This window comes from Rutidosis leptorrhynchoides, chromosome 8, assembly GCF_046630445.1.
Source record: "Rutidosis leptorrhynchoides isolate AG116_Rl617_1_P2 chromosome 8, CSIRO_AGI_Rlap_v1, whole genome shotgun sequence".
Lineage (NCBI taxonomy): Eukaryota > Viridiplantae > Streptophyta > Magnoliopsida > Asterales > Asteraceae > Rutidosis > Rutidosis leptorrhynchoides.
In genome coordinates, this window is record NC_092340.1 from 337,917,034 (window position 1) to 337,929,176 (window position 12,143).

Consider the following 12,143-nt stretch of genomic DNA (forward strand, 5'->3'; position numbering starts at 1 on the left):
TTTACCGACTTCGAGTTTTATGACTTTGCCACGGCTTTTGACCTTTGACCAACTTTTTAAGTGTTCTTATTTAAATCCGGTCGGGCGGTCACAATGTCCAACTACTTACCTATCTCAGTCGTTTTTTGCAATACTGGTATTTATAGGCAAGGTACAAGTTCTATCACTCATCCATTTTTGCAACACTGGTATTTTAACACAGGATACAAGTTTAATCACTCGCCAATTACCGTATGAAGTAATGACAACCGTACACACACTATACGAACACATATAACATTCAATGTTTATTTTTCTAAGTATACACATCACTATACTAGCTAAGTGATTCTCCAAAAAGAACATGGTGTACATGCAATTCTAGCAATTCAAATAGCTATGTACTGTTTTCCCCAAAATTAAATTATATCAAACATCGAAATTAAACATCAACTTCACCACTTTTATAAGTTGTTTAACAGAAATGGTACCTCTACATGCATACATAAATACTATGCGACTTTATTGGTGCATTGATGGGAAGCATTTAGGAAGAACAAGCAGAATGTTTCTGGTTACCACTTAATTAGAATTACATACAGTTTAACAGAAACTTAAGAATCGTAAAAGCGGAAAAGAAACAGTTCGGAATAGAATTTTAACCCCGAAGACTTAGATTACTTTCTCTAGTTGACCAGCAGATTCATTCCAGTAGCCACTTTTCAAAGAAAGTCAAAGGTGGATAGCTAAGGCTATCTTGTTTTTGAAGCTTTTTTTCATTCAAAATACATGCAGCTGCCTTCTCATCATAATTATACTGACCTTTTTGATAATAATCGCCGCTCATTATCTTGTCCCAACAGCCATTATCAAACGAAAGATCAGATTCGAATTCAATCTCAACGCTTTCCACAAGTCCTTTGCTGATTTCCGGAAACACAAGTTTCTTATGTGAAGTAGACGATGACGATGAAGATGACCTCATCCATCCTTCTAATAATCTTGAAATGTTTTGCGTGCTTGACGCGTAAATGTTGGTAGGGCTTTTTATGTTTTTCATGCTCGGCTCGCTTTTGCTAGTGTGTACCTTCGAAGTTGAATCTGACGTGGCGGTTTCTGAATCGAAAGATGATTGTTGTAGCTTCTTGACCTTCTTTTTCAAGTGAGTGTTCCAATAATTCTTGATATCATTATCCGTTCTTTGCGGAAGATACGATGCTATTGCAGCCCATCTGCAAAATTCAAGCGCCAAATAAGTAATTAGGTAAACATACATGGTTTTCCATGTTCAGACCACCCTTAGAAGGGTAGTATTTTTTTAGTCAGATGTAAGCGGCTTAACCGGTTACCGTGACCGTTTCCGACCCTCTTCCCTTGATATGCTGCTAGTGGGTTTGAACATGTGACCTCTTGTTAGGAAATCATGACCCAAACACTAGGCTATCTTAATAGCAATAAATTATAAATATCACCTTTTTAACAAAAATTGAAGCATAAACTTCACCTATTCCAATTAAGATCGAGTACGAAATAAAAAAACACATAAAAAGAATTAAACTTACTTGTTACCCAATAATGCTTGGAGATGAACTATCATTCCTTCTTCATGTGAAGTGAAGTTTCCCCTTTTGATTCCTGGCCTTAGATAATTAGTCCATCTCAGTCTACAACTCTTGCTGCACCTTAACAAACCTTACACATTCATAATATCAGATTAAATTTCAGTTCCCATAACTTACTATTCATATTTAGCAAATATAAGAATATGCATCAACAATGATCATAGATGAATGTAGTTGTAAGATTCAAATAATGGTACAAGTATAGGCTGGAATTAATCAAGTGTTCATTATTTGATTAACAAGTACAAATCGAGTCTCCTGGCAATTCAAATATGCATTGGTTTGATTGTTTGAAACCGCTACACGGTGTATGTATGTTATATATATTGCAACATTTTTTAAGATGACTAAATATAGTAACTATCATTGTGACACACACTTATTTCAAGTAGTAAATTGTAGCTAAAAAATCAACAAATTTTGATGATCATGGAGGAATTTACATAGGTCGAAAAGGTGGCGGTCAAAGTTTCATGGATGTGCCAAAAATTAAGAAACAGAACAAAGAGTGATCAAAAGTTTGATTTACCAGTGTTAGTTGGCACTGATCTCCAGTTACCAGGTCCATGTTCTTGAATGTAAGTGACCAAAATGATGTCTTCTTCAGGGGTCCATGGCCCTTTCTTGATACCAACCTTGTCACAACATGGTGGTCTCATGGCTTAACCAAGCACCAATGCACCCCTCTCAAAAACAGTTGAATCTTTTTGCTGATGTATATTTATACAACAGTGAATCAAAAGATTTTTTTGTTTGTATTAATTTCTTTTTACACCCCTATCATTTGAGGTATATACAGTTTCAACCTCTAACAATGATTTATATATAGAAGTAGGTGAAAATTAATTCAAGTCACAAGTCAATTGGGTGACCAAAGTCAGAAGGAAGAGGTCTTTCATCTTTTTCTTTCTTTTAATGGTCACATGCCACACCACCTAGTCCATTAAAAGTTACTTCCATTTCCTTTAATATTAGTTGTTCATTGTTAATGTTAACTTTTTACTTAATTATCATACTTTGAAAACGAATAAACAAATAATATTGTTCTTGTTCCGGATAAAACGGTTTAATTGATACGATTTCATCTGTTGTGGATGGGAATATGCGTATTTTTATTTATATGTATGCGATCTAATCGGGTTATCCTATAATCTTTTTCAACTCATTAGTCTGATAATTTTAATATATGTTACTAGTGATGTTTGAACCTGAATCATTTTATGAGGATATCATCAACAAGAGTTGTAGCCAAAGTCATGCTCAAACGATCACTCACTTGGTTCGTTTTTGAATCTTTTAGCGTTCGGGATATCACATACACCCGGTTCGTCATCCTTAATTTTAAAGACTACATTAAATTTATTTAAGACTCCGAGGACAAGGACTGGTAATTTTACAACTTTTAACTTTATGTAATTTTTTTATCTTTCAAAAATTCACAATTATTAGTTTTCATGCTTTTAAGAATTATTAAATTATTAGTTTTCATGCTTTTAAGAATTATTAAATTGTGCAACTATTTTATTTAATTATTTACGTATTTTTATTTATTTATATGTTATTTAAGAATATAATACACCAACAATACCTTCTCTACGACCTTCAACAAGACAGTCACTTTCTCAAAATCTTAACCACGTCAACATAAAACACACAGTTGCCAAACGCACCTACAAAACAACCAACAAAACAACCAAAACAAAACAACCAAAAACAAACCACTAAACAGAGTATACTATTCGCCACATGTTTTTCATCTTCGATATCCTTCCACTTTAAAGTCATTAACTTCAAACACACAATCGCAATAACGACCTCAATAAGCCGATCACAAGATCTATTCTGCTTGTTAAACAATCTTCCATTTCTCTCTTGCCAAACATAATTGTATAACTTGTTTCTTGTATCTTTCACTTTGGTGAAATCACTTTAATTATTATATTATATTATATTATATTATATTTTATACCTATATACTAAAACGCGTGGCAACCTTCGTCGTTTTAGTTATTTCGGATTGTCGTTTTGAGTTTGCGTTCACACTACAAACGGTCTCTCAAATTCGGCTCAATTTACACAACGGTCCCTCAACTTTACACTTTTTCAGGGTAGAAAGCGTAAATATATAATTTTATTAACATAAAAGAAACTAATTTCACCCGAATTTTTAACGGGCCCTATCTTGTCGCTCGGTGCGAGTTAAATTTTTCCGAAATCACCGTTCAACTCGAAAAAAACTAACGAACACAACAGGACTAACTTCGCGCGAAACGGACATCGTTAAAAACACTAAATATTCCGGGCTATATTTCATACATATACATACACGTACAATAAACAACTCAACATATTAGATATATTAGATACCAAACAACATATATCTAAATTGGACCGCGCGTTGAATACAACCACAGCAACGCGCTGACGAATTTTTTTCTAGTTTATATAAAAGTTTGTGTTATTTTGTTAAAAAAATAATTTTTTCCCCGAGATTTTTTTTTGTAAATAAAGAAATAACTATATATATAATCCGTATATATATATATATATATATATATATATATATATATATATATATATATATATATACTAGTTAAAGACCCGCGATTTCGCGGGATTTTCGAAGGATCTAATTTTTTAAGCTATAAAATTAAATATATGATTAAAAAACTATTATTATGTTTAGATGAACATTAAACCAAATATTTTTTAGGGGCTTGAAATTTTTAAAGTTTCAAAATATACTAACGAACTATTATTAAGTCTATGATAAACATTAAATCAAATGTTTTATAGGGGATTCAAATTTTTAAAGTTCAAAATGTATTAACGAATAAATAACAAAATAACAAAACAAAATTATAATTCAAATTAAATAAATCATCTCCAATATCGTGATGTAGTTTTAGACGATTGAATTAAGAATTGTGAATGGTTATCTCAAATCTTCGTTGTATTTTCCCACATATTCGACAATGTAGTTATTCTTGTTAAATGATAGTGAATTGTGAATAATGTCATAACTCTTTTTCTTGTTGAAATTTTTTTCATATTATATAAGCTACAAAAATGTGATAATATATTTTCGATAATCGGTAAAATGTCGTCTTCAATGAATTCTCCAATCAATCTTCTATGTAGTTGTAATATACGTTGGTGATGTTCAACAAATTGTAAGACCCGAATATTTATCTTGCTTGTTTGTGTATTAAGACATTCGAGATTGGGTTTCGCGGATTATTTATATAAAGTTTAAAATGAAAAAGAATCTGTTTCAGAGAGGCCGCGCGCCGCGCGGGGTAGGGGCGCGCCGCGCCGATTGCTGCTGACAGAACTCCCTTGTTTTTATTTAAATTAAATGAGGGGTAAAAGGGTAAAATCACATGGGGCCGGATTTGTGTGCCATATTAGCTACCTTGGATCAGTTTTGGATCATTTTCATGTCCATTCATCCCTTCCAAATATCTAGAGAGAGATTAGAGGTTTTGGTGAAGAAGAAGCTCGAATCGTTCAAAGTCTCGGGTTTTAAAGTTGTTCCTTTCGTTCTCGGCTACGCGGTGATAGTATTGGTAAGCTCAAACTCCGAATTTCATTTATTTAATTTGATATTCAAGTTAGGGTTTTGAGTTAATTTGTTGTAATACCCTTTTAGGTGATGAAATGGGTTTAGTGATGCTAGTAATCGGGTTTATTGTTAATTGTTGGTGGATTTTGGGTTGGTGAACAAATTGGCCATGTTTAGAACTTGAAATTTAGTTTAATCACTTTAGTTAGCGATTATGGAAGTATTGGAACCCATTGGAGGTTGTTTGGTTGACTAACTTTGACTTTGGGTCAAATTAGGGTTTGGTGGTGACTATGACCCGATTGGCGATTTAATGAGGTTTATAAACTTAAAATGGATTAAGTTGAAGTATAGAACCGAGTTAAATGTGTTTTGGTGTCAAAACTTGTAAAGGATGAGATTTTGACCTTTATGGGTCAAAATTAGGGTTTAAGTGTCAAAATGGGTATGACACGTGTTTGGCACTTGTGTTCGGGTTTAATTGGCATATTATGACCATTCTCACTTGTGTTAGTGATTATTGGTTGGTTTGGGTACGGTTTGTACTTGGAAGTGCATTTGGGTCGAATTTGCACTAAGGGTCGAATTGGGTGGTTTATAAATCCATCCTAATTGTATTGTTGTAATTGTGATAATGGAATAGGTATCTTCCATTGGCAAGTCGCGGATTCACTTGGAAGCTTCTTCAAGACTTCAAGGTGAGTGATAATATCCTATATGCATATGTATGTGTAGGATGAGTGCGGGTCGGGTGAAGTGATTCTCGGTTATAGAGCTCACTTCACATATAGGTGGATTTGAAGGACTTGTGTATGAGTCCAATTGGCACGTTTGTGCGTCTTGGTTGACCATCTTTGGCGAAGTACACGTTTGTGTGCACGTTATCACACTTGGTTGTGATTTGGTTGTTATAACCCTAATGGCGAAGGGTTGATATGGTTGTGTGGTGGATTTTATAATCCCGTGACCGTGGGTTTTAGTATTGTGAAATGAATCTCGGGTAGTGCGGATTCATGGCGACTCGGGTTGTTCGGTCACCTTATTTGAGGTAGTGAATCTCGGGTAGTGCGGATTCACGATGACTCGGGTTGTTCGGTCATCTTATGGTTGAGAAGTGAATTTCGGGTTGTGCGAATTCACAAGGCTCGGGTAGTTCGGCCAATGTTCGTGTGATTGAGGTTAAGGGGTTAACCTTGTGCATTATTATTATTGTTTATATATTAATGTGTTGTTGTATTGTAGCTAACCCTCCGGGTGTAGCTATTTGGCGATGTTCACTTTGTCGTTGGTGGACTCTTATTGTTGTTGTATCTTTAGCTCGTTGCTTAGATCGTACAGTATGCTTAGTGTAGATGCTTTATACTTGGATGCTTCGGTATGCGGTATTTGTTTTGTGTGGCGTATTCATTTTATACATATATATGTATGTAGTATATTATCATTCACTAAGCGTTAGCTTACCCTCTCGTTGTTGACACTTTTTATAGATCGCATGTGGATTGGTGGCTCGGGTAAGCGCGAGGATTAGAGGACTTGCATAGTTTGCATAGAAGGCTTGCTTTTGGATTTATTAGGATTGGGTAGCGTATCCCCAATCGCCATGCTCGGCTTTGTTTTGTATTAAGAGTCTTACGGTCTAAAATTGTATTTTGATACTTAAAGGGTAATTTGGGCACGTGTGGGCCCTACTTTGTAAAACTCGCTCAAACCTTAGTTATGTGCTAGTTTTACATATATTAATGTATGGTTGAAAGCGTTTGGACTAAAAACATCGGGAGCGGGTCAAACATTTTTGTATTTAAAGTGTTTCGGGACAGCGGGCTGCCCAGCAGCATTTTGCGCGCCGCGCAGATGCTGGGCGCGCCGCGCAACAGCCAGGTTCAGCAATTTTTTTTTTTGTCACAAAATTTTAACGGGGTTTTATACGCGGTATGGTTTGGGTTGTTACAAGTGGTATCAGAGCATGGTCTAAGGGATTTAGGTGACTTGAGATAGGTGCCTAGACTTAGACTTTTGTGTGCGCGTAATTTGTTGCGGGACTTGTAGGATTACGGGTCAGGAACGGGTTTAGTTAGTGCCTTGTTTATAGGTCGACTAACGTTTATATTAGTAATGCGGATATTATTAATATATTATTTGTGTTGTGGTGTAATTCTCGCGTGTGCTTCTATCGCGTAGAATTTTGTTTGTGTTTGTTTATAGCATCGAGCGAGGCGGTCGTTGTACTAACGAGTCGATGCGGCGTGCGTGCGTAATAAGAACTTGCAGACCTTATTACGGGTGCAAATCGTGTCTAACAAGTGATGTACGACGAGTGTTTAGCAAGATGGGGTGGTGTTGTGCGTGTCGTTTTATACGTGCGTGGACTAATCGTTTTGCATTCTTTAGAATGACGACGCGAAACGAGACCGAGATGAATGACACGGAATTTAACGCTAGAGTTTCGGCCGCCGTTGCGGAGCAAATGAGAGCGTTTCGAGAAGAAATGGATGGGAAGTATTCCGAATTCCAAAATAGGGGTGAAATGGAGCGTTGTCTTAAGAGCTTCATGAGGACTAGACCCCCGATGTATGATGGGAAACCGGATCCTTTGGTGAGTACGACTTGGGTTTCGGATGTCGAAGGGTGTTTTCGTACTATGGAATGCCCTCCCGAGAAAAAGACGAGACTCGCTACTAGTTTGTTGCGGGGTAGGGCGAAGGATTGGTTGGATGGCAAGATTGATCTTGTCGGTGGTGAAACGTTTATGACGTTATCGTGGGACGAATTTAAGGAGGAATTCTTCGAGGAGTTCCGAACTTCAGCCGATTTATCGGAATTGCGTTGTGAGTTGCGAAATTTGCAACAGGGTTCTATGGACTTGAATACTTTAAAGACGAATTTTATGTCGAAGGCTCGTTTTTGCCCGGAATATTTGGGGAACGATCGTTTGTTGATGGAGGATTTCTATCGGACTTTGAGCGATGACTTGAAAAGCAAAATTAGCCGGGGTTACGCGAAGTCGTTTGCGGAGTTATTTGCGGTGGCTAGAGGTTTCGAGTCTTATACGCGATCGAAAAAGGGCGAACCTTCGAGTGAGGGAAGGGTTGTTTCTTATGGTACTCCGAGTAAGAGGACTAAGGGTCCGAGTGCGAGTACGAGTAAAGTGGTAAAGGGCGCGGTGGAATCTCGTGCGCCTAGATGTTTCAATTGTGGCGTTAGGGGTCACAAGTTGTGGGAATGCACGATGCCGAGAAGTGAAGGCGGAATGTGCTACTATTGTCATAAAGAGGGACATCGCAAGCCGGATTGTCCCGAGTTGGCGGCGGCGAATGCCGCAAGGAGACGTTGAGGTACGTTTCGTTTTGATAAATATGTCTTTGAATATTTATTTATGTGGCGTTTATGTTCGGACTTGTTAATTGCATAGTGATTTGCATGTTATGGTTAAGGGTGACGTTCCTAACGGAAGTACCCTATGGTGATGTTTGGTTGTTGGACGAAGGTCGTAAGACTTGGTGTAACCAAGCATTCCTTGGTATTTGGGGAATGTTACTACCAAGCCACGGAAATGGTTTTGGTGTTCGATTGTTTAGCGCGTGTTCGCTTTTGGTGTTGAAGTGATGAACCATGAGGTTCGTCGGGTGATTGGAACCTTTGAGGCCGAGTGTTTAAAATCTCGATGTGTGTTGGTAATGGAGTCTTTATGACGCGACATTAGGTGCCTCTTTTATACCTACTAGCGTGGTGTCGACTCCGATTGTGTTGTGGTTACATTGTACTTAGGGTACCGGGAGAAACCCGTAGGTACATGAGTGACTAGGTGAAACTTGACAAACTAAAGCAATTGGATAATTGCGAGGGTATGGTTTGTGTAATCGTGGTACACTTTTCGTTCGAAGTGTTTAAGGATTGATTGAAATCCTTCGTGTGCTCAAGGTTAGAGCAAGGTGTGGTGATGGGTCGTGTGTACCCAATTGTTGGTAAAGTCTACCTTTGGTAGCATCGTACGGGTAGTACGAATGTCCCTGTTGGTTGGGCTCATAGTTTGAGGTAGTGAATGTCGGGTAGTTCGGATTCACTAAGGTTCGGGTTGTACGGCCATCCTCGGTTATACTATGTGGTGGTAGTAGTGAATATCGGTTTGCGCGTATTCACGATGACTCGGGTTGTGCGGTCATTTCGTTGTGAGATATATGGATTGGGTTGGTGGATTTCGGGTTGTGCGAATTCACTAAGGTTCGGGTTGTTTCGACCATCCTCCATATGTGTTTTGGCTCGGGTTGTTTCGGCCATGTTGAGTTGTAATCTATTGGTTGTTTGATACATCAATGGTGGGGTCGTAAGGACCATGTTGTGGGAACTATCGGTCGTTTTATGCGTCGATGGTGGGGTCGTGAGGACCACGTGGTATGATTAGTGATGCGATAGCCGTGTTTCGCTCACATGTTTGTTACGGGTGTGACGATGGATGATTTCGTACACCTTGGGACTTGTGTTCCCATAGCCGTTTTGGGCGCTATCGGTTTCTAACCGTGGGTTTGTGTTGTTACGGTAGCTGCGTATGGGTCGTGTTGCGCACTACAATGGATGTTGTTAAGTGGTGTTGTCCGTAAGGATTCGTTTGGTTCGGTCTTCATCGTTTCGGGTTGATGACCTTAGGTTGAGACTTAGTTGCTTTTAGCGTTGTACTCGGTAATAGTACGCTAAGGGATTTATATCTCGGTACGAGAGTGGTTGAGTTTTCCCGATGTTAGGGAAGGAGCATGGTTGTAGTGCTCGGATTGTGGTTTTGATAAATCGCGGGTGACGATTTAGTTGTGGAAAGCGATTCGTTGGGAAAGAATTGCTTAGGAAAGTCGGATTGGGACTTATGTCGAGGACCGTAGGGTGAGGTCCACGTGGTTAAGTGATGAGGATCACGAGGACGTGATCGAGTTTAAGTGGGGGAGAGTTGTAAGACCCGAATATTTATCTTGCTTGTTTGTGTATTAAGACATTCGAGATTGGGTTTCGCGGATTATTTATATAAAGTTTAAAATGAAAAAGAATCTGTTTCAGAGAGGCCGCGCGCCGCGCGGGGTAGGGGCGCGCCGCGCCGATTGCTGCTGACAGAACTCCCTTGTTTTTATTTAAATTAAATGAGGGGTAAAAGGGTAAAATCACATGGGGCCGGATTTGTGTGCCATATTAGCTACCTTGGATCAGTTTTGGATCATTTTCATGTCCATTCATCCCTTCCAAATATCTAGAGAGAGATTAGAGGTTTTGGTGAAGAAGAAGCTCGAATCGTTCAAAGTCTCGGGTTTTAAAGTTGTTCCTTTCGTTCTCGGCTACGCGGTGATAGTATTGGTAAGCTCAAACTCCGAATTTCATTTATTTAATTTGATATTCAAGTTAGGGTTTTGAGTTAATTTGTTGTAATACCCTTTTAGGTGATGAAATGGGTTTAGTGATGCTAGTAATCGGGTTTATTGTTAATTGTTGGTGGATTTTGGGTTGGTGAACAAATTGGCCATGTTTAGAACTTGAAATTTAGTTTAATCACTTTAGTTAGCGATTATGGAAGTATTGGAACCCATTGGAGGTTGTTTGGTTGACTAACTTTGACTTTGGGTCAAATTAGGGTTTGGTGGTGACTATGACCCGATTGGCGATTTAATGAGGTTTATAAACTTAAAATGGATTAAGTTGAAGTATAGAACCGAGTTAAATGTGTTTTGGTGTCAAAACTTGTAAAGGATGAGATTTTGACCTTTATGGGTCAAAATTAGGGTTTAAGTGTCAAAATGGGTATGACACGTGTTTGGCACTTGTGTTCGGGTTTAATTGGCATATTATGACCATTCTCACTTGTGTTAGTGATTATTGGTTGGTTTGGGTACGGTTTGTACTTGGAAGTGCATTTGGGTCGAATTTGCACTAAGGGTCGAATTGGGTGGTTTATAAATCCATCCTAATTGTATTGTTGTAATTGTGATAATGGAATAGGTATCTTCCATTGGCAAGTCGCGGATTCACTTGGAAGCTTCTTCAAGACTTCAAGGTGAGTGATAATATCCTATATGCATATGTATGTGTAGGATGAGTGCGGGTCGGGTGAAGTGATTCTCGGTTATAGAGCTCACTTCACATATAGGTGGATTTGAAGGACTTGTGTATGAGTCCAATTGGCACGTTTGTGCGTCTTGGTTGACCATCTTTGGCGAAGTACACGTTTGTGTGCACGTTATCACACTTGGTTGTGATTTGGTTGTTATAACCCTAATGGCGAAGGGTTGATATGGTTGTGTGGTGGATTTTATAATCCCGTGACCGTGGGTTTTAGTATTGTGAAATGAATCTCGGGTAGTGCGGATTCATGGCGACTCGGGTTGTTCGGTCACCTTATTTGAGGTAGTGAATCTCGGGTAGTGCGGATTCACGATGACTCGGGTTGTTCGGTCATCTTATGGTTGAGAAGTGAATTTCGGGTTGTGCGAATTCACAAGGCTCGGGTAGTTCGGCCAATGTTCGTGTGATTGAGGTTAAGGGGTTAACCTTGTGCATTATTATTATTGTTTATATATTAATGTGTTGTTGTATTGTAGCTAACCCTCCGGGTGTAGCTATTTGGCGATGTTCACTTTGTCGTTGGTGGACTCTTATTGTTGTTGTATCTTTAGCTCGTTGCTTAGATCGTACAGTATGCTTAGTGTAGATGCTTTATACTTGGATGCTTCGGTATGCGGTATTTGTTTTGTGTGGCGTATTCATTTTATACATATATATGTATGTAGTATATTATCATTCACTAAGCGTTAGCTTACCCTCTCGTTGTTGACACTTTTTATAGATCGCATGTGGATTGGTGGCTCGGGTAAGCGCGAGGATTAGAGGACTTGCATAGTTTGCATAGAAGGCTTGCTTTTGGATTTATTAGGATTGGGTAGCGTATCCCCAATCGCCATGCTCGGCTTTGTTTTGTATTAAGAGTCTTACGGTCTAAAATTGTATTT

The 12,143-nt window shown here is 38.5% G+C and overlaps 1 protein-coding gene across 1 annotated transcript; it reads right to left on the reverse strand.

Annotated features, from left to right (window-relative positions):
- Positions 1 to 405: 405 nt before the first annotated feature.
- LOC139861892 (transcription factor MYB60-like) lies at positions 406 to 2,299 on the reverse strand. The gene is made up of 3 exons (XM_071850420.1): positions 2,131 to 2,299; positions 1,542 to 1,671; positions 406 to 1,211 (listed from the first exon to the last, which is right to left on the reverse strand). The coding sequence occupies exons 1-3, from the start codon at positions 2,258 to 2,260 to the stop codon at positions 683 to 685; spliced, it is 789 nt and encodes a 262-aa protein (XP_071706521.1). The 5' UTR covers positions 2,261 to 2,299; the 3' UTR covers positions 406 to 682.
- Between the last annotated feature and the right edge of the window lie 9,844 nt (positions 2,300 to 12,143).

Excerpts from the sequence above, each read along its gene's own strand:
- LOC139861892 (XM_071850420.1), bottom strand. The coding sequence starts at position 2,260 with ATGAGACCACCATGTTGTGACAAGGTTGGTATCAAGAAAGGGCCATGG. Across the intron at positions 1,672-2,130 it reads ATCAGTGCCAACTAACACTG|GTTTGTTAAGGTGCAGCAAG; the intron begins GTAAATCAAACT and ends TGAATGTGTAAG. Across the intron at positions 1,212-1,541 it reads CAAGCATTATTGGGTAACAA|ATGGGCTGCAATAGCATCGT; the intron begins GTAAGTTTAATT and ends TGAATTTTGCAG.